Raw genomic sequence first — 23669 nt, 5'->3', positions numbered from 1 at the left:
TACGGGGGGGGGGGGGGGGAGAAAGAAGAGGCAATATAGATATACTTTATAATACAAAAGGCTTTTCTTTTTTCTTGTTTGCATAATTATGGTAGGCATATATTTAGCTGCATTTTAATTCTATATTTCATATTGGTTAACAAATGAAATCAAGTTCAAGGCTAAATGAATGATTATACGGCAGACAAGAAGTAAATACAATTAATGCTAATCCGGCTGTCGTATTCGATTCCAGACCTTGTTCCTCAGTCTTCAGTTTCGAGTGGAATGGCGCGTGTATCCACATCAAACCCACTTACTGGCGACACGTGCTGTGTAGGAGCTGGCTTAAAGGGAAAGTCTACTCCATGTTCGAATTCACTTTGATCAAAAGAGTAAATTCAAACGGACAAGACAGTGAACGTTAACCAAAAATATCATATAATGAGTCCAATTATAATGGCGCGTGTATCCACATCAAACCTACTTGATATCAATAGGTGCTGTTTAAGAGTTCGCCTAAAGGAAAACTCTGACTTATGTTCAAGCTGCTTAAAAAAAATCAAACGGACATGACAGTGAACGTCAGCAAAAATTATCATAATGGGTCATAATAATTATAATTGCGCATGCAAGTATCCACATCAAACCCACTTAATAGAGACACGTGTTGTATAAGAGTTCACTTAAAGGAAAATCTGCTCTATGTTTAAATCCGCTTTGAACAAACAGTACAGTAAAAGGTAAAAAGTAAATAAAGAATCATAATTATATATCATTGTCCTGAAACCCCGCCAACTGTCACATTGACATAATGTAAGTTGGATGAAGTATAAAGACCTATTAGTGTTGCGTGTGCCATGTCTTTATTTTGACCTTTGTCACCTTTTTCCCCATTATAAAAGCACGAATGTATAATATCTTTTTGCGTCAAAATGAGTACTTTTAAAGAGAAGTTAAACTAGACGTTGATGAATTATTGACAAAAAAGGGAACTGTTCTAATGAGAGAATTATGTGTTTATGTGTGTGTGTGTGCGTGCGTGTTTTTGTTTTGTTTTGTTTCGTTTACTTCTGCTTCTAACCTATATTATGAGGCAGAAAATGAGAGAAGAAAATCGCAAAACATCATGCAGTGGTCACCTCGTATGTGAGAACATCCATTCCTGTCATTATTTTGACAAAATGCAGCATTGGGCAAATAGGGAGATGCTCGAAATGTTATCATTTGTTTCAGAGGCATGAGAAAAAGACATTTCGAAAATACTGCTTTTTCATTTTAAAAACAGATTCAAGAGCATTGTTTTCCTCAAAATCATTACTCGACTTGGAATAATCGACTCACAGAACTGTGATATTCTGTTGATGACATTATAATCTCTGGACAAGATTTCGGTGTGACTCAACGACAAATAAAAATGCAGTGTATGAAATTGTTTTGTCTCTTCTTCGCTTTGGGTTTGTATTTAATGAAATTCTGAGGTCAGACAGTCATGTATTTCTCTTATTTCCAAAACCTATGCGTAAGTTCAGTCAACTGAAAAACAGAGTTATTTAAGATCCTGATTTTATGACACACAAATTGTATGTTGCTTGTGGTTGTGCTAATAGTATATCCACACATACACGTATACACAAACTTGAAATTTCTTTACTAAGAACTCATTCGAATGCATCAAAATCATTTAAATATCATATCATGGTTATTATGATAATCATTAACTTCTGCTTGATACGTAGTCTGAAAAGGATACAGCCGATTGTGACAACAACACACAAATAGAAAAAAAAAACCCTCTTGGGTTGTGACTCGTCTAGATGAATAAGATTATTTATTATTAAACGTAAGAATAGTACAGTATTATAATGCACACACACACACACACACACACACACACACACACACACTCACACATGCACACAAACACACCACGAAAATACACATTCCGCATAACACATACACGTAGCATAAAATGCAAACTCAAAATTGTACAATGGCATAATATGCAAACGTGCACACACTCTCACATCACACACGCACACAAAACACAATTGATGGCAGCGCATTTTACATTTGCCAGGGCGTGCGATTTGGAGGTTCAAATCTCCATTATGCCCATGACACCTACGGCCAGAATCGCGCTAACTCACGTTGCTTCAATTTATGGTGATGGGCTTAGTTATTATCACTGATTATCGCGAAATCGGCTGCCATTATGTTCCCCAAGCGGTGGAACCTTGATATGATATACGATCTTAATTCGCTTTTTCGACATCGAGTATCTAAAATGCAGCTGGCGTGATAAATGGAGTCTATCTATACCTCCCTTTGCAAAAGAAACGACGACAACACACACAGTATGCGCGAAGAATCGCCCGATGCTGAGTTCACGGAGTACAGTTTTGTACTTAGCTTCGGTTGTTAGCCCTATACTTGTTCTCATGGTCATGAGACGTGGCTCAAGGCCCCTTTCATACTGTGAAGATGTTTGGAAATATAAATTGAATTAATGAAAGTGAACTGAAAGTGCGATTTCCCTCCAATTTTACTTTGTCTTCCATAAGTAGGCCTATAGGCCCTATGGTGAAATCATACAAAATGAATGAAAACTCGGCATTATTAAGATAGAAATGCTTTGAAGGGGAAAAAATCTCATACGTATATTACATACGTGGATTGAGTGAATGAAACAATGTTAGTGGAACACATCAATAAAGTTTGAGGAAAATAGGACAATCTTTTCAAAAGTTATGTTTTGTTTTGTTTTTTAAGTTTCGGTGCCGCCATTAACTGGATGATTCTACAGTTAGTTATGTCCCCGCAGGTGGACAACGATAAGAAGAAAAATCAATATAGAACAATAATTCCACGATATTCATCTAAATGAAAAGTACACATTACCTCGACTTGATGCTCACATAATCATATCATATCGTATCATATCATATCATATCATATCATATCATATCATATCATATCATATTATCATAGCATATCATATAATCATGTCATATCATATCATATCATATTATCATATCATATCATATAATCATATCATATCATATCATAATATATCATATCATATCATATCAAGGACGATATCATTCCACTGCTTTCTGACAGAGATAAGTCAAGTGCTCTTTCATTCGGCTAGAAAAGCTAAATTTGTTTAATTTGTTAGAGGTCCTTTTAAATCTCTAATCGGTTTGTTTAAAAAAAGAAATGCTTAGGCATACCTGCAAGTCACACATTTTTGTACATGATGTAGCCACTTCATCTTTTTTTTCAAAAGCATTTTGACCAAGTTAAAGGTCCAGTTTACCTTTGGTGAGCAGTAATTTCAAAAATGTTAAAGATATCACATTTGATGAATATGTGTAGGTCTGTTATATCACAAAACATCCTACCATTAATTTTCGCAATAAAGCCTAAAATATCGAGAGATATAACTATTTTATTCAATAAACCATAACTGTAGACGGTTTAGTATGGAAACATTTTTATTATAACTATTGTTCACATTTTGTGCATTTAGCGACACTTAACATCGATTATACGGATTCAATTTTTTACTCTCTAAAAAAAAAAATCGAGTGAAAATTTTCACTCTTAAAGGAGTGAATACAAAAAGAGTGAATTTAGAGTGAAATTGGAGTGAATTTTGAGTGAAAATGTTCATTTTCACTCGTTTTAGAGTGACGTCAGGGATCACTCCAAAGTCTTCGAGTGATCCCTGAGGTCACTCCAAAATGAGTGAATATGAACATTTTCACTCGAAATTCACTCCAATTTCACTGTAAGTTCACTCTTTTTTGTATTCACTCCTTTAAGAGTGAATATTTTCACTCGATCTTTTTTAGAGAGTACAGTGGTTGTTTCTATCCCTAAGCCCCTGTTCCACTATCGGGTAAAACTTGAGCCGATCTGGTCCAGATCGGCTCAGGTTTTACCCTATCCTTCCCGATCTGAGAAAATTGTCAAATCGTAGCGACAACGGCATAGTGGAACTTCTTAGTTTTCTTCCCGTTCTTGTGCCGATGTTACTACGCTCAGAAAGACCTTGTTACGCTCATCCTGCTGCGTTTACGCTGTCACTACGCTCTCCCCGCTTGCCGTACGATTAAAAATAGGTCAATTTTGATCGGGGAGATCGGGAAGAAATTTTGAACAGGTTCAAAATTTCTTCCCGATCTGAAAAAATGCCCGCTCCAACCCCGACCTCCACACGCTGCTGCTACGATGCTTCCGATCTTGCTACGACGCTTTTGCCGCTCTCCCCCGATCTGCTAGATCGGGACAGATCGGGGTCCAGATCGTGATAGTGGAAAGGGGGCTTTACATTTTAGAACTATTTGAAAGCAGTAATGCTGGGTTTTTGTTTCATCTGCAAATGGTAAATTATGCCTTTAAGTATTAGTATTAGTATATATCTGAAGAGTTTGTTTGCAGAAACCGATACGTCCATATTTTGTCGAATGGAGATGTTTGCGATTAAAGATCAAGAAAAATAAAGAGAATGATAAGAAAATTTTTGCTTCCTTTGACCATAACTTCAAAAATGTACCTTTATATGTAGTGACCAATATATCATTTAAAAGGTATTATTTTGTATTTTATGACAGATACCGTACATCAAAATCTTCAAAAACGGACTTATCGGTTTTTGCAATCAAACTCTTCATCTATTTACCCGTAAAAGAAATAAAAACACAAACGGATGGATTCCCATATTCAACTTTGTCAGCATAACAAAGCTGGTTTTCATGGGGTCCATAATATACAAAGTACAACCATAATATATCCAATAAAAAAAGAAAGAAAACATACTGTACATCTATATATTAAGCAAAGTAAGAACAAAGATGAATAGGTCATTAATCACAGAATAGCTATTACCCAATGTTCACACAGTTAAACGTAACTAAGTCATTTCATTACTATACGACAAGGATCTACAGTCGAGTTTACAATTTATTGTTCTTTTTTATTTCAGGCAAAGAAAGAAAGAAAGAAAGAAAGAAAGAAGAAGAAGAAGAAGAAAACGAAGAAGAAGATTTCATGAAGATTAAAATAGAGACTTCCGGCGATGACTGCACCACTGTGCTGTTCCGATCTTTTTCATGCTTTTAAATAAATTTTCGTGAAAATCTGTAACATAATGTTTAGTAACAGTCCGCTTATGGTTAGAACTTTTACTACTTCGTTTGCTTGAATTTTCTCTATTTTGGAAGTTAACTGGAACACAGCTGAGTGAGTGAAATTATTGGTCAGTATCTAAATTTCCACACCGGCACCGTCCCCCAGACGGTCGGGAGTCCTCGAGACGCGGCTGGCAACAGTCTGAATCTCAGTGGACAGTGAGTGCCAGCGGGACCGGTGGACGCAAGCGAAATCTAATTTTCTATTTCACGTCACTAGCTGGCGGTATACAACTACCCTGTACCAAAATGGCAGCTTCCACCAGTAAGCCACACGCTGCTAGCTCTGGAGAAACGTCAAAGGAATGTATCACATTCAATTCTCTGGTAAGTTGACGGCCCACATGTATTTCTCCAGAGTCTTAGTGACACTTTGGAGTGCGATCGATTCTGATATTTCATGCGGAATACTTTGTAAAGAAGCTTTGTTTTTAGTGTCACGAGTAGGCACACACATACAGTAATCACAGACAACGTGACACAAGGCAAAGGAACGCAATGTACAGTCCCATATGTCTACTTTTGGGTTTGTTGTACAAGTACATGTATGTACAAGTATGCATATGATACCGTGGCGTGGCGTGGCATCCTCCGTTCTCATCATTTTGTTGGGATTAACCCATACGTGATGCTCAAGTTATTGTAACAGGTGACGAAAATGAAGCTGTAATAGGAATAGGACATAGCCTCCACATTTTATTCTGTTTTTTTTCCCCAGCCCATCCACCAGGAGTAGATTTCTAGTATTTTACCAGTAAATTTAGGTGTAGACAACTAGACACCGATACTAACTAATGACAATGTTAGGATATACGTTTATACTTATAGACTGTCTGTATAAAAAAACAACAACAAACAAACAGAAAACTGAAGTTCTGCAGAAAGATAGATTAGATCTGGACGTGATCGTGATGCTGATGACAGCGATGTCTGGTCAACATTCTGAAGACTCTGAAGTAGAACCACTACTTAGTAACTGCGGCAGTAAGCGGCCGTGCAGCCGTTCGCGGCAGGTACAACATACATGGTAATATACCGCTAAACACAGCATGGCACTGTTACATGCACACTACACATATACTAACACACTAGCAATCAACAAAAACCAACCGATAAAATGGGCACGATCTCTGGCGAAAGTGAAATTTTCTCACCTAAATGACAACATATCGCATCCAAAATAAAGTTTTTGGTACTTCTTAACATAACAATTAAGAAATAATGGTCCATGAAACTTGATTTTTTTGTCGTTTTCCCGATGCTCATGGATTTTGAAAACATATCCTCACATAAAATAGAACTTTCGCGAGCCGATGTGGGCCGCCATTTTTGTTCGGAAAGTGGATGATACCGTCGAAAAAATTCAGAAAAACACGAGAAAGACATCAACAACACCGCCAGAATTGCGATCTTGTTTGCGGCCAATGCATGTGCGTCCTGCTATTTTCACGTGCTTTCGCAATGGGAATTGGCGCTTACGCAATGTTCACGAGACATGTGAAGGCGTTCAGCTAAAGATCGCGGAGCACGCGCATATTGCATAGGGATTGTACATCGTGCCGCAAGCAGAAATACTACGTTGCATATCGCCCTTATCGGCGAAAATTGCGCCGGGGTTTTGCCCTGGTAAATCATGAAAACTGCGTTGGTCAATGGTAAATTTCTTTTATGAAAACAATTGCGTTAATGAATAATCTTGTCTATGATTAAATGGTTGAAAATAATTTGCCTGATTTGTTTATAAGTTGGAAAAACCCTTACCAATGCTTAAACTGCCGCAAATGGGATATTTTACTCTACACACTACATATGTAGGCGCCTACAATGTATGCTTGAATATGTATTGTTACTTGCCTTAGTTATAGTCATCTACACAGACTTTGAATTATAAAAAGACCCTATATAGGACTACTGCAGCATTCATTAATTTGAATTTATCTTTTATTCTTATGTTTGATTTCTCATTCACTTACCATTTTGTTTCGCTTTTTTAAACCTTTTCTGTTATGTTTTTATATAATCTCTCTATCTCACAGGGTGTTGTGGATGTTCTCTGTGAGGCTTGCGAGAAGCTGAAATGGAAATCTCCATCAAAGATACAGGCAGAGTCCATACCCCTTGCTCTACAAGGTAAACGTGTCTCTCAAAGATCACCACCCACGCTCATCATCATTCTCCATTTTTGAGGCGTGTTGGTCCCCAATGACGGGGATGGGCGGATTTACCTCACTCTCACAGCAGCCAAGTGCTCTCCCACCTTCTCGCCACCTCACTCGATTTTGGACGTCCTCCTTTCTCAAGCCAACCTTCCAATGCTCCTCCTCCACCTGTCTATCCATGTTTTCTATGGTCCTCCTATCTTTCGTATCTCATTCGCTTTAAACTCTAACACTTTCCTCAACATGATCAGTATCCCACCTCAACCCATGCACATACCAACACATGGCCATACAGTGTACCACTGCACTCCATTCACCCTTGCCAGCCGTTCCACTGATTCCTTCTACCCATGCTTCTCCATCGTATCCTCTGTCTTCTTTTTTTAATCCTTTAGTTTCACGTCGTGTTTTGCTCTCACCATTGCTCTCTCTGTCCTCAAAATCACCATTTCACTTTCTCTCAAACATCACTCTCACTCCAATACTACATTGCAGATCTCACTGATTTACCCTTCCTTTTATCTTCAAGGAAAACCTTCTCCCACATACCGTACATGTAGTGACTCTCTGCATTCCATGAACTTCACCCAGCCAAGTCTTGTTCTTGTGGTTACAACTGCTGAATATCCATCACTTGCATTCAAAACCCCCCACCATTTCCATCTCATCACATTACCTTTCTACTTGTTCTACCAGCTCTTACTCCCTTCTTGTATCTTTCACCAAAAAGGAAAAAAAAAAAAAAAAAAAAGAAGAAAAAAAGTACCGGTAGTTATGTTTCATACAATACAGAAATAGTGGTGTTTTTGTGTATGTGTGTGTGTGTATTTTACATTTTCAGTGCAGTTTTAGTCACATTCTAGGGTATTACAGTTATACTCATTTATTTTCAGACACATTTCAGATCTCTATTGTATTTTACATGCATACTTGATAATTGGGAAATGTACAAGGATGTAGTGAGGTACAATTGTATAAGTCATGGATACATGAACATGTACAGTACATGTAACCCTAATTTTGATCAGGGTTTTTTTTTTTTGCTAGCTCATCTTTTTTTAAAAAAAAAATCCAATTTCTTTCAAAATGCAACAATACATTTCGGCATGAAAATTAGCTTTTCTTTCCATTCTGGAAAACATACAATGTTGATTTGATTTTAATCAATGTGTTTTTGTTTAAACAATTAAAGTGAAATTTCTCCCCATCTTTACTCTGTGTAGGAAGGGATATCATTGGTCTTGCGGAGACAGGGTCAGGGAAGACCGGAGCGTTTGCTCTGCCCATTCTTCAGGCCCTGCTGGACACTCCCCAAAGGCTCTTTGCTCTCATCCTCACCCCAACCAGGGAACTTGCCTTTCAGATCTCTGAGCAGTTTGAAGCCCTGGGCTCTACCATTGGCGTATCATGCGGTCAGTTGGAAAGGGATGAAGGGAATGACGTAACATTCATACATATTGTATGACCATGCATACATGCAAATATATATTCATACATCCAAATTGTACACGTTGATAGTAATGTATAGGTAGACATTTTAAGGTAGACAATTTCAGTATTGAAGTATATGTTCATATTTTTTTTTTAAAGATGATAGGAAAAGAGTTTCATAATAAAGCAAACTCAAGGCAGTGGTTCAGGTGAAAGATGAACAAGTTTGGTATTTATTTACTAAGTAGTGCTCAATTTGAATTCAGGTTGGTGTGTAAGTACAATTGTAAGTCTCAATAGTGGATCTTAGTGTATATTCATGATATTGGCGTAGAATAATGAGTGGAGTGAAAGAAAATTTAATGTTACATGTGGAAGAGAGGTGAGCATGACATACTTGTATATCACTTCTTGATGTCATAAGAATCTAAAGCATTTTCAGAGATGGTAGCGCAGTTCCAACCTGTGATGAACTACATTCTGTATCCGTCAATATAAACTGACCATTATCTTATTGTTCTCTGTCCTGACAGTGGTCATTGTTGGAGGGATCGATATGATGACCCAGGCACTTCAGCTGGCAAAGAAACCTCACATAGTCATTGGTGAGCAAAATTTGTTGCTATTGCTTACAAATTATGGTGTTTAGGGGGAGTGCATAACACGCAAGGTAGGCAGTCGTGTTCATTTTTAGAATAAATCGTCAGAAAAAAATGTAAATGACATAGTGATATTTGTTCTTAGATATCTTGACAGTGATAGTGTAATATTCAAATTTCTACATATATGTGTGGGTTTTTCTTTTGTCATTTATGTGATCATTGCCATGTAAGACAGCAAAGATTCACTTTTTTGTTGTTGTTGAGATTACACAATTTAAGACATGCAGTAACTTCTTCATATTCTAATGTATTTCCAGAATAATTTTGATGCAGTTCTATAGCGACAGTTAAAACAGTTGTCTTGATTAGATTGTCCTCCATAGATTGTCCTTCATGCATTTGCAAAACTTAAGAAAGGATGTAGAGTATTATGGCATATCGTTTATGGCTCTCACCAAATCTTCCCAAGAGAAAGATACCTACAGCTGTACCTTCAAAACAAGTTTGCTATAACCAACAGCTATGATCTCTTCGTACAACCTCTCTCATCAGCCAATATCAATAGAGTTGATGGATGTATACTCAGTGTTTTGTATAACTTGTCAGATGAAATATTTGTATCCGGATAAATACATGCTCTGCTGATGTTGGGTACTTTATATAATTGCAATCTGTTTTTAAAATTGAACCTTTGTCATGTAGCAACCCCAGGACGTTTGGTTGATCATCTGGAGAATACAAAGGGTTTCAACCTCAGAGCACTGAAATACTTGGTAAGTTTGACAATATGCAAACTGTTAGCCCCTTTTCTTACCATTCTATAAGAAGATGAAATGATCATGCTAGACCTACTGTTTTGTGTTAGCATGATAACTTTGAAATAAATCCTGTTTGCAGTAATGCCCGCTCCCACTTTAAATATTCTAAGTTGTTATTGAATTGTATTTATTGTGTGTGTGTTTTTCTTCTGTTTTTGATTCATTGGGTTGTTTGCCCTGGCATAATGTTCTCACTAATGAAGAATACACTAAATGAAGAAAGACAAAACAAGGAAAACAAAGTACATGTTCATATTCAGCATGTGTGGAACTCAAGTTTTGATACTTTCTCCAAGAAATTTGTCTTGCCTCTCTTCATTGTGACATGCTTTTTTTTATTCTCCATTTTTCCTTCTCTTCAAGGTGATGGATGAAGCAGACCGGATTCTCAACATGGACTTTGAGACTGAGATCGATAAGATCCTGAAGGTTATTCCAAAGCAGAGGAAAACTTACCTTTACTCTGCCACGATGACCAAAAAGGTATGGTGTCTCTTAAGGAACAGAAGCAAGGAAAAACAAAAACATATACTCCTTTTTTGGACTCTTTGAAAACTTCTAAAACTTCTTTTTTTGTGTTGCTATTGAAAGTATAAATGTCAGTGTAACATCTAATTCTATTTATTATCTGTTCTTGAAACAGATGCACAGTTGTGTCATAGACAATATACCATCTACTGACTAAAAAAAAAAAGAAAAAAAAAAAAGGAAGAGGAAATTCCAGAGAACAATTCATTAGTCTACAGGCTGAATAGTCCTGTACGAATGATTTCACAATCGGTGTATTTGCACGTTGAATTTAGAAATTGTGTCCTTTCTCTGTAATGCTGCAAGTCTTCTTATTCATTGAAAAACACAATAGAAAAAGAGATGGTTTAACCCACATAGATCATCCAATGATGGGTATTAGTATGATTTATACATGCTCTAGGTCGCCAAACTACAGCGGGCATCCCTCCAAGACCCTGTCAAAGTGGAAGTCTCGACAAAGTACCAGACTGTCGACAAACTGCAGCAGTTCTACATTTTCATTCCGGCAAAGTACAAGGTGATATATTCATTCCACAAGGTTTCTTTTGCTTGTAGTAATGTTCACTTTTGTTCTTGAGTCTCTACCAGCTGTGTTTCTTTAAAAAAAATAAATGAATAAAAATAAAATGAAATATTGTATATATATACATATATATGAAGAGTTTGTTCGCAAAAACCGATAAGTCCATTTTTTAAGATTTTGAAGTACGGTCTCTGTCATAAAGTACCTTTTAAATGATATATTGGTCACTACATATAAAGTTACATTTTTTAAGTTATGGTCAAAAGAAGCAAAAATTTTCTTTTTATTCTCTTTATTTTTCTTGACCTTTAATCGCAAATGTCTCCATTTGGCAAATATGGACTTATCGGTTTTTGCGATCAAATTCTTCAATATATATATTCTTATGTCTGCTGTCACTCACATTATCCTTGTCATACTGCATCTTTTATGTTTTATATCATGTATTATATCCCTCATGTAAAGCTTCTTGCCATAGGATTGTACAGAGCACGAACATGGTGTAGTTTTACTAGCTAGCATGAGCAGCTGGATGCGGTGCAATTGGTTACTAGCCATCGTGATATAGTACTTTTGGGAATCCACGATTTGCACCCAATCGTGATCGTGTGATCGATATCTACATTTCTCACTTAAGAATGTACGCAGTGCGCGTAGTAGCGATACTTTTGAGCGCCAGTCCTGTGGCTTGTAGCTAGCTAGCGCTAAGAGAGCGCGGAGCGCTCGGTGTGCGATGCGACACAGCTCCAGCATTACAGAAATCTGTGGTGCGATATGGCGTGGGTGTGTGCGACGTTAGTGGACGTGTGATCAATGCATTCAGCTCAATTGACAAAGTGACTGCTTATCAAGTAACGGAAGAATGATCGCAGGAGGACACCATATGAATCAGGTATGAATTAGGAATAAACTAAAACCGATTTTGAATATGATCTGGGTAACGAAGCCGCTTTAGGCCTACTAACGTAGTCCTGGACCTCCTCGATCTTTCGGAGTTTTGCACGCTGTAGTGTAGCTCGTGTGGAATCAACAACAGCGCAGCGGTGTCGTTCGCTACGCGCTGCACGCACTGCTGCTGCACTGCTACGGCCTAACGTTAGATTTATCGTTCACGAAACCTGCACACTTTTCCAAAAGGGAACCGTCATTACTCTAGTAAAATGCTCGAGAGGGATATAAAACAAATATCGACTGCTTTCTTTCGGGCCATGGTAAAACTATTTGACCTCGGTGATGTCTCAACAGTGCCATGTCCCTCGACTTCGTCTCGGGACATAGCACTGTTGAGACATCACCTCGGTGCAAATAGTTTTACCATCTCCCTCTGCAGCAGTCGATATTTGTATACTATGATGTATATACTGCATTTTCATGATTACACCTTGAGTGATTTTTTTTTAATGTGTTTATCCTCTTAGCTCCCAATCTGCCTATCTAGAAAAAACAAAACAAAACTAAAATAAGAATTAAAGTTGATAAGTTCATCAAGTTTTTCTTTTGGCACAGTAGGGACTAGAGTATAAAAACTGCTCTATTTGGTAATTGTCATATCCTTTTATTACATGTTCTCAAATTTTTGGGTTGGTGTTACCAGACTGTATAGCTTCTTGTACATTTCTGTTGTATGTTGTTGTTTTTGTTTGTTAAGCTGAAATGATTGTCAGATTTTGTTCAAATAGTCACTGAATACTAGAAAATTTCTGTAGAGACAATTAATCTTGCCAAGATGAAGTGATATCTTAGGTTCCTGTGTATTTCAGCATGATAAAATTTTCAGCAGATGATAAAATGAGGTAATGGAAAAATAAAAACATATGTGACAAAATCATAGAGGTAATATCATTGCAAACTGTTTTTCGTTGTTTTGTTTAGATTTTTGCATGTTTGACATTTCCATTCCAAACTAGGATTGTTACTTGGTGTCCATTCTGAACGAGCTGGCAGGCAACTCATTCATGGTCTTCTGTAGCACCTGCAACAACACGCAGAGGGTCGCCCTGCTGCTCCGCAACCTCGGGTTCACCGCCATCCCCCTCCATGGACAGATGAGCCAGGTGGGTGTGTGGTAGAAGCGAGAGTGGTTGTGGTTGTGGTGGTGGTTTTAGGAGAAGTGTTTTGTTATGGTGGTGGTAGTGGTAGGAAAGGAAAAACATTTTGTGGATTTTGGTGGACATTTGGTCCCCTCCATGGACAGATGAGCCAGGTGGGTTTGTGGCAGAAGCGAGAGTGGTTGTGGTGGTGGTGGTGGTTTTAGGAGAAGTGGTTTGTTATGGTGGTGGTAGTGGTAGGAAAGGAAAAACATTTTGTGGATTTTGGTGGACATTTGGTCCCCTCCATGGACAGATGAGCCAGGTGGGGTTGTGGCAGAAGCGAGAGTGATGGTGGTGGTGGTGGTGATGGTGGTTGAGGAGAGTGGTTGGTATGGTTGTCGGAAGTAGGAAAGGAGAAATAGTTGGTGAAATAGTGGTGGAAGTAAACCAAAAAGAAGTGGTTGGTGCAGCAGTTGTGGGTAATAAGACAAATGGTGGGTATGACTGTGGTCATAAGACAGAAGTGGTTGGTGTGGTGGTAGTGGTGATAAAAAAAAAAGAAGAAGTTGTTGGTATGGTTGAAGTGTTAATAAAAACAAATGATGGGTAGGACTGGTGATAAAATAGAAGTGGTTGGTGTGGTGGTAGTGGTGATAAAAAAAAGAAGAAGTTGTTGGTATGGTTGAAGTGTTAATAAAAACAAATGATGGGTAGGACTGGTGATAAAATAGAAGTGGTTGGTGTGGTGGTAGTGGTGATAGAAGTATAGTTGTCAGTGTGGTAATAGTGGTGGGAAAAGGAAAGTGATTGGAAGGGTAGTAGTGGTAGGAAAATGAGAAATGGTCAGTGGGGTGGCAGTGGTAGGAAAATAAAAAGTAGTTGATATGACAGTAGTAAGGGTTGTTGCGGTAGTAATGATGAAATATGGCGACAAAGTTAACTCTTTATATGCTGGGTTTGCACACTGGACTCTGTTGACGCCATGCTAAGTTTGCATATTCTTCTCAAACCCACAAACCCACCCAAACTGAGCCAAAATGGCACAGTACAATGAAAAGATTTTTCATGATTCCAGGAACAATCATAGATTTTTCATATAATTTACATCGAAGCAAAGCTTGCCATTTTCTCTACAACTTTGCTCATTGCATGTCCCGGGTAACAGAAATCTATAAAAGTTACATAGATTTGAAAAACAGCATGTTTTCCCAAAGCATGCCTACGTTGGTGTACTCAGAATAATGTGGCACAGAACGGGTTTCTGCCATTGGCACATAAAGAGTTAATGTGGTAGCAGTGGAAGTAGTAGTGCTGGGTGTGATGGTAGTGAAAGGGCATGAAGTAAAGGTTTATGACTTACAATGTAAAGGTTTATGAAGAACATGTACGTTAACTTTGTATGTTTGTTTGCCATTATCATCCTGGTTCCAAATGGATGATTTGTATAAAGTTGCTCTCAATTTGATATTTCTCATTCTGTCTTGGAATTGCATCTCCCACAGTCCAAGAGGCTTGGGACTCTCAACAAGTTCAAGGCCAAGAGTCGCTCCATTCTAATTGCTACTGATGTTGCCAGCAGGTGAGTAAAACCATCTTGAGGGATGAGGGGAGGGGGGTTTTAGGGGGAGAAGGTATAACCCTGAGGCGACACTCCCAATAGAGGAACAGGTTGCAGAGACTTTATGCATGAAGACATAGGAAATATATTGATTAATATTTTATGAGAATCCAATAAACTGGCAAGAATTCAACAATTGTATAATTTTTTCTGACTTCAGGCAGGAAAAATAAAAATGGAGCACAAGTTGTTCTCAATTAAATGCCAATGACATAGCCTATGTGGTAAACCTACATGTACTCATCTTTTCCATTAACCCTAATCAGGCTGGGGGGGGGGGGGGGGGGGGGGGGGGAGGGGGGAGGGGGGGGCGGAATCCGCCCCCCCTCGACATTTCGCGCGATATCTTCGCAACGCGATAAGCTCCCGCCGCGATGTTTCATGACTTTCATGACTATCGCGCAACTTTTGAGACCCAAATTGTTGCGCCCGCGCATACCGTTTTGACGCGACGCCCGTTTGAAAAAAATTTGTCAACCCCAAAATTGCTCCAAAACGTGATTTTGTGTGCAAATCCAATGCAAATTATGTTTTTTCAATTAATTCACATAAAAATTCATATCTTCACTTAGAATGGCCAAAATTAATTTATTTTAGCATAATAATGCTTCGAAAAATGTCTTTGACAAATTTTGGCCAAAAAACAAACAAAAACAAAAGGTCAAAAAACAAAGAAATACATAAGAAATTCAAAAAACAATAAAATACGTAAGAAATTAATTTCGATACAGATTTTTTTTTATCCTATGTCTCAGAAGAATGATACAAGAAACATTTTTAAAAAGAAATTAGCTTAATTGGAGCATTAATAAGTGATTTAGAGCCCAAAACTGATTTTATGCATAAATTACAATAATTAATTAATATAAAATATAAGAAAAATTTTTCGGAGAAAGCAACCATACATTTTGATAGAATACGTCGCGGGCGTCGCGTGTGCCGATTTTTGGCGCGATAGCGCGTTCCATAGGCGAGATCTGAAGGGGGGGCGGAATCCCCCCCCCCCCATACATTGTACATGAACTTAATTGTGCATAAATGTGTTATGTCCTTGAGCAACCTCACATTGTAAATTGGAAGCATTCCGAGTGTAATGCTGGATTAAAAGTTGTTTTTCAGCCATCAACATCTTTATATCAGTGCCCTTGCATTCTGTGAATGCAGTAGTACCATACTGGGGGATTTCAAGTTCGGCGCTGGTGCTACATTGTAGTGCTAGTGCTATCTCAGCACTAGCTTTGTTAATCTGACCGTCTGTGTTGGAGCTCGATTTAAGGCTGTTATTTGGGGGCTAGCACTAACACTAGCACCAAACTTGAAATCACCCACTGTGACTCAGGCAAACCACCAGCTGACTGGTGTTAGCAAGAAATGACCATTTATAAACTTTCCATCCATATTTGTTTTTTTCTTCACAGAGGACTGGACATTCCTCACGTGGATTGTGTTGTCAACTTCGACATTCCTACTCACTCAAAGGTGACAAAGTGATTTCAGATTAAATGCATGTTGTTTGCCTGTATTTGCGTGTGTGTGGGGGTGGGGGGATGGGGGAGGGGTGAGGTGGGACAAGTATAGGAATGTGTATTTGACAGTGTGAAACTTTAAAAGTGAGTAGAGTATCAGATATTAGTAGGAACCACAGGACCCTTCATGTCAGATTGTTGTATCTATTGAATGCTCCATTAATTTTTTTTTTGTGGAGAAATAAGAAATAGTCACTTAATTTTATTTCAGTTCATGGTATGTTGAGAATATTGGTCCTTGTGCCTTATCCCCTATGATATAAAATTGTTCTTCTTTGTCTTGTGGAAGTAATGTTTGTTTATTTGTTTCTATAGATTGCATTTTTTTTTTTTTTTTGGGGGGGAGGCAATTGAGGATTATCTTCAGAAATATGAAAGCTATTATGAGATACCCAAAGAAGATGATGACTTGAGTTGTTAGCATTATAATGGTCATAATTGTAGTGTTTTTGTCGTCTGTCCAACTCTGCTTAACCCATTGAGGACGGGCTCATTTTGCTAAAACATGCATTTCCCATAGACACCTGCCGGAGTATACTCGGGACTCGTCCTCAACAGGTTAAAGATTAAAATACCAGTCCGTCATTGCATAAACATGGTAGTATACCATTTGTTATGTTATCCATGGGACAGAACTCTCTCCAACAGGTTAACATTTTCAGGTGAACCTTTTCAAGTCAACAAACAACAACGGGAAGAAGTAGCAAAATCAGGGCAGCTAACCTGTTGAGGACGAACTGATTTTGCTACATGTACAACACGTATTTCCCTAATAGACACTTGCCGGAGTATACTCTGGACTCGTCCTCAACAGGTTAGATTTGCTCTTAATATTTCTTTACTGTGTGTTCTCTGCATGTTTCCTTCATGACCTTCTCTCTGGGTAAATCTTCCCCCTCATAGGACTACATCCACAGAGTGGGGCGGACTGCTCGTGCTGGACGCTCAGGCAAGGCAATCACATTTGTCACACAGTGAGTCTCAGTCACAATTTTTTTGCTGTGATGTCATTTAACAGATGATGTGGTTAGTTCCATCACTTTCTCATCATAAGTCCAATTTAGATGATGACATTTATTCACCTTATACATTGCACCAACACAAGCTATATCAAAAGAGTTGCAGCATTATTGATACAAACATTATACCAGTGTAGATGTAATGAGCAGAGGAATCACAGAAGTCTATTGATTTTAATGTCATGCCTCGACTATTGTCTTTTAGATACGATGTTGAATTGTACCAGAGGATAGAGCAGCTGATTGGTAAGAAGCTTCCCCTCTTCAAGACAGAGGAGGAGGAGGTCATGATGCTGATGGAGAGGGTGTCGGAGGCCCAGCGATACGCCAAGATGGTGAGTCCTCTTGGGTGTAGGTAGACATCACTGGTGGTAGGTCTGGTCTGCCCACTCTGGTGGGCTTCTCTGTTAACCTGTTCCTCTCGCAATCCTTCGAGATGATTCAATGCCCCGAAATGAGCTTCTTTTTTGCGGGACGACAGAAGATGGATAGGTTGGTAATCCACCTGGGCAAAAGCAGTCAAGCGGTACATGTATCCCCTTTCCATGGACAACTCCATGTTTGATTGATGGGGCGTGAGGAATGAATAGAGCATGGGCTGATGGGCTCGCAAACTCTTTTTGTTACACACAAAAGAAGCACATGAATGTAACAAGGACCTCAAAATCATGACAATGACCTTGTTATGTAAGGTTTCTCACTATGATTACAAAAAAATAAATGAAGATATATAGAGAGTTAGGCTGTGCCATATCACTGTGTACATATTCCATGGCACTGAGTTCTTCAGAGAATACTGACAGGTACAGTGAACTCCCATTATAACCAAGTCCTCGGGACTGGCAGTTTTCTTTCGTTATATCGAAATTTCATTATAACCAAACAAATGAACGATGAAAAACATACAGCAGATCATGTTGCGGCCTGAATTTTTATTTCGTTGTTACTGGAATTTTGTTATAACCGTGTGTGTTATAGCGGGAGTGTACTGTAGTGGACTATTATTGCACAATGTATAGTAACCATGGAGGTGTGTGCTACCAGTGCTGGTTTGTTAAAATGTGATTTTACATTCGTTGTGACACACAGGAAATGAAGGACACAGATGACAAGAGGAAAGGAAGGGGCAAAGGTCGCGAGGCGGAGGAGGACAGTGAAGACTTCATGGGGGTCAGGAAGAAGATGAAGGTCAAACACAAAGGGAAGAGATAAAGCGCAGTGACCCTTTGAGGAAGCCCAGCCTCCAAAAAACAGACTCTGTTTACCAGGAAAAGGACTTTGAGGACTCAGAAGGTCAAAGGTCAAGCTACATGTACACTCATTGGAAAGTTGGTGTTACTTGCCACTTGGGAATAATTGGTCTACTTGCTTCTGAATTGCAAAATGAAATGAGGTATATTTGGCAACAGATAGGCCTATATCCTCACTGATAGCAGGATACACAGGTCAGCAGTTATCCAAGGCATGGAGATAATGTGTAGTGTTTGCAAGGGGTGTATTCTCTTTTATATTGGTCCCACACTATTGCCTTTCTTGTTAGTAATGGAAGTTCTGTGCTTCAGTACATGTACTCCATGAATTACGCTTAGCAATTATCTCCACTGTATTGGACACTCTGCTGTGTTTGGCCAGTCTCAACCATATTGACCACGCAAGTACAATTGTATAGGCAGGACCATCCAGTGAACTATGTTTCATAATGCATGTACATGTACGTGAGCTGCTGGTTCCTTGATAGCAACTGGCATTTACCAATCATCTCTTTAGGAAACCAGCCACTGTACTCAAAAGCCTGCATTATACATATGAAGTGAGGACATTAATGAATGGACATCTCATTTGTCACTGTATAAGGTATTTACAGTTTCCACTTCTATCATTTTTTTTTTTAAATGTGACACCATCTTCTTACTCAGTTCCAGTTGAATGATATGATATTCATAGTCTCAAAATCACAATTTATAAGGTAGGCAGGTGCTCTACTTCAGGGCAAACCCGGTCTTCGAAACCTGGATATTTTTTGTTTTCGTGTGCCAAGCAGTGAGGCATTTATTACATCAGTATCCCAAAAATAGTAGGGGAAAAAAAATATATTTTTATTTTGTTGTTGCTGTTGTTGTTTGGTAGGTTCCCTATATCAGATCTCTGTAGAGCAAGTTCTCCTGAATCTTCACATACTCGGATAGGCCTCCGACTAGCTTGGCTGCATCACAAGGTGCATTCTTTGTGAAATACTCTCTTGATGTCGGAGTAATTGCAGGAGAATTGAGTAGAAAGTCATCAGAAGAGATAGAGTCAGGCTACCAGAGAGAGAGAGAGAGAGAGAGAGAGAGAGAGGGGGGGGGGGGGGGCAAGCCTCACCTAGAGGGCATCAAGAGATATTTTAATGTTGAAATATTTCTGAACTAAAACCTTTGAAAATTTTGCGCCAAGGAAACCCCCATTATATCAAGTTTGCCCGAATAGGATTGCTGATTTTATGTCGTTATAACTGTAACCTCATAAATGCATGAGAAAAAAAATGACCATCAAAATGCAGTAATGTGAAATGGGGACCACTGAATGCATTAGAAGCGGTACCCTGTAGTAAACAAGCTCGTTATATACAATTGTATATCACAGTGTTTCCCTGTACCAGCGTTTGATAGTGAAAATCACAACCGATCACCAGAGCTCTGGTCCAAAAGAAAATGTGTATGCATATCTTTCTTCTCTTTTTTCGCTCTGATGCCCCCATTGGTGAATCTCAGCAGACCACCGTCTAGGCGGCAACGGAATTCTTCAGTGAGAGTATTACACTGGTTAAGCTTTTCTTTCTCACCTCATGAATAGTCATCGTAAATCTCACAAGGTCCTTGAGCCAATTTGCTCAAGCGATATATTTGAGCTTCTCAGCACAGAGAAAGGAGTCTGTGGTCATTTCTGTTCATTGTTGTGTCTGGCGTGGCCTGTACAGCCATTTTTTGTGTCTTTTCTGTCTATGCTTTTATCTAACTGAGTTTTGCTTTTGGACGAAATAAATTATTTTGACAGAAGATTTATGTCGGAATGAGTACATGTACCCGGAGAGGAGTACAATGTACCACACTGTATGTGTATTTGTAAATCCATGCCATGGTATTACTATGCCATGATATCAGAACAAGGAGGAGACGGTTTTTACCATGACATGATTAAATGATTATATTCTTACGCCAAGATTCATCTGTGTTTATTTGCCTGCTTTGGATTTTGCTTTGTGAAATTGTATGGTTTTGAAGAGTAATACAGTACTGTATTATTTTGTAAACTCTGATCTAACATACAGTTCTATTTCCGGAGAGGTGTGAATAACGTAGGCCTACTCAATGATACTATACATATATTAACAGTGCTGTCGATGATTCTGTGAAACAACTCACGCACGCAAACACACACACTGACACACACACACACACACACACACACACACACACACACACACACACACGCACACACACACTGACACACACACACACATACACACACGCACACTGTACATGTATCATAACGAGTCATGCCAGTGAAGCACCCCTGAAATTTTGTGCTTGATGCAGCCCTATACTCTTTTCATAAACTCCTTTTTCTCCCTCCTCGGCAATTTTTTCCCCCTCTCTCGCTCATGGTATGTACAATATGTACAGTTGTATAAGGACGCTTCAGGTTTGTTCACGTGAAAAGCAACACACTGGTTTACTTAAATACACGTTTTCTGTGCATTCTTTTCTGACGGCCGGAAAGCTTACGCGAAACTTTTATACCCGATTGGAGCACTTTAAAATAATATAGATTCCAAGTATAATTGACAGGTATTCAATAGAAACGTTTGAAATGTGTATCCCAGATCAACAAATCCACATCATTTTACTTGATTCGGGTAAGTTGCTTTGTCTTTTCATTTAAACGATGTCCTTTTCAAGTGAATATCAAAGAAAACAAAAGAGTACAAGCACACAGACACACACACACACACAAATCGAGGAGTGAGGCAAGAAAAAAATAACGAAGTGTCCCGAGGAACAATGACTAAATTTTTACAAATTTCTGACTTTGCTGACAAACATTGCCTGCTTTTCTCAAATTCAGTGTGTACGTATGAAATTGGTATACAGTGTGTGATGGATCCAATGGCTGTGGACGTGTTGATTCAACTGGACGATAGCACGGCAAAATCACACACAAAATCAATGCAAATTCGCAAGAAAATGAAGTGTTAAAACTTTAATCCAGTGATTAATATCACTTACAGAGCTCTACAGAGAAATTCATATCGAGCGAAACATACTGATAACTTATAGGGTACAAAGTGTGATAAAAAACAAACCACGATTATTATGCATTCCTTTTACGCTTTTGTAATGGCATGCGTTTCAGATGAATCCGTGAAGCAGGGGAAACTTTCTCCAAAAAGACGGCAGTAATATTGCCGTCTTTTGGAGAGAGTTTTCCACCTTTAGGGATTTATGCGAAACACATGAGAATAGATATTCCCATGGTCGTATGACGTGTTGCTTCGGAAGCCGCAAGGTAAAAAAAAAGGGGGGGTGGGACAAACAAAACAAAACGAAAACAAAACCAAACCAAACCAAACCAAACCAACAAGAAACAACTGAACAAAAAAGAAAAAGTAACGGAGGAAGGTAGTTTCACCTCGTTTTAAGTATCAGGATTAATAAGAATCCATGTTTTTGCCTTCATAGCACATTGAATACCTCACAAGAAATGTCGCTTATGTGTGACTGGGAAACGATAATGAACGTATTCTGTTACTCTGTATGTCAGAAAAGAAATAGAAGACAAAACTTCAGAGGAGACTAGAGAAGAGATGCTGTCTCTTGTTATTTAAAGAGCCAGATACCGAAAACCATCGCTGCCCATGCATGCAGACAAGACGTCTAGAATAGGTTACCTGTATTTGAGAATGTCGCTTTTGAAGACTGTAATTCAACGTGTTTATTTATTTTAAATTCATTTGTCTATTTTTTAATGCTTCTTTTTTTTACAAAGAAAACCGGGGTTCTTATATCAGAGAACCAAGGAATGGAACCGATTGCCTGTAGGGATTTCAAAGACATGTCTTTTTACCAAATTACTCAGTATTAAATAAAAATCATTTCAGCTGTACATTTCAGTAAACTGATATGATGTGTACAGATTATAGGTGTTTCTTTATCTTTTTTTTTTTGTCCCCAAAGCGTGAACATGAATGGCTCCGGCATGTTTGTAGGGTTTTCCTTGTGTGTGTTTGTGTGTGTGTGTGTGTGGGGGGGGGGGGGGGGGGACGGATTGTGATTTGTGACTTGCAATGTTTTAAAATGTTGATATTTTGTTTTTCCCGTTATCTAATGTTTTATTGTTGAATTATGTTTTTTATTGTTGAATTACATTTCCAAGGTTGTTTTTTTAAGTGTTCCTGTATAATGTTAGATGACTCTTTTAAGATTTGCATTTTGCAATTCTGAAGCGTTTTCTGTGTTTTTTTTTTTAAGTTGTTAAATGGCGCTTTTATTATTGAATCATATTTCAAGGGTTTTTTTGTATAAAAAGTGTTCCTATATACATTGTAATAATGTTATGTTGTGTTACATGCATGGACTTGTGGAATAACAGCCTTTGGCGGAAGGAAAATGGAATGGAATGAAATGAAAATGAAAATGAAAATGAAAATGAAAATGGAAATGGAAATGGAAATGGAAATGGAAATGGAAATGAAATGTAATGTAATGAAATGGGTGTCTGCATTATAACTACATGTACTGTTGTTGTCGCAGACACGTGAGTGATGAACATGATTGTCCCCATATTGAATAATTAGGGTAGTGACTTCTAATTCGTAACTTCAGGTTCAGGTGCAATTCCACATTATGTTAAATATGACTTCAATACACAGAGTACTGCAGGTTCCACAATATTTCATCGAATACATGCAAGTAAGAAGAGATTATGACAATGTATGTAGCTCCTAATAGTTTGTATACGAAATAAGGAGTAAATGTCAAGTTTAAGTGACGTACCATTATTGCGATCTCTCTTCGGCCCCTTTAAGTTTTCCACTATTACAAGGCTGCAATGACTATCATGAGAATGATAGAACTCATTCTTATCTATGTAATGTTTAAAGAAATTGCTAATACTTCTAGAGTTGTGTAATGATTTATGAGGCACCTGTAGGATGCTGACATCCACCTCCTAGCCACTTTGAATCTGTAGTGGCGTC

The 23669-nt window shown here is 38.4% G+C and overlaps 1 protein-coding gene across 1 annotated transcript; it reads left to right on the top strand.

The window, feature by feature from the left end:
* Positions 1-5426: 5426 nt before the first annotated feature.
* On the top strand, positions 5427-19270 carry LOC139727716 (probable ATP-dependent RNA helicase DDX47). Its single transcript, XM_071638694.1, has 13 exons — positions 5427-5504; positions 7214-7307; positions 8560-8748; positions 9301-9372; positions 10072-10142; positions 10551-10670; positions 11119-11235; positions 13149-13295; positions 14774-14850; positions 16308-16368; positions 17319-17389; positions 17640-17769; positions 18524-19270. The coding sequence occupies exons 1-13, from the start codon at positions 5427-5429 to the stop codon at positions 18644-18646; spliced, it is 1350 nt and encodes a 449-aa protein (XP_071494795.1). The 3' UTR covers positions 18647-19270.
* The last annotated feature ends 4399 nt before the right edge of the window (positions 19271-23669 follow it).

This window comes from Diadema antillarum, unplaced genomic scaffold, assembly GCF_040938485.1.
Source record: "Diadema antillarum isolate AM-2024a unplaced genomic scaffold, OU_Dant_1.0 seq00000146_RagTag, whole genome shotgun sequence".
In the NCBI taxonomy this organism is placed as follows: domain Eukaryota; kingdom Metazoa; phylum Echinodermata; class Echinoidea; order Diadematoida; family Diadematidae; genus Diadema; species Diadema antillarum.
The sequence above is the reverse complement of the archived record's forward strand: the minus strand, read 5'-3'. Positions and strand labels throughout refer to the sequence as shown.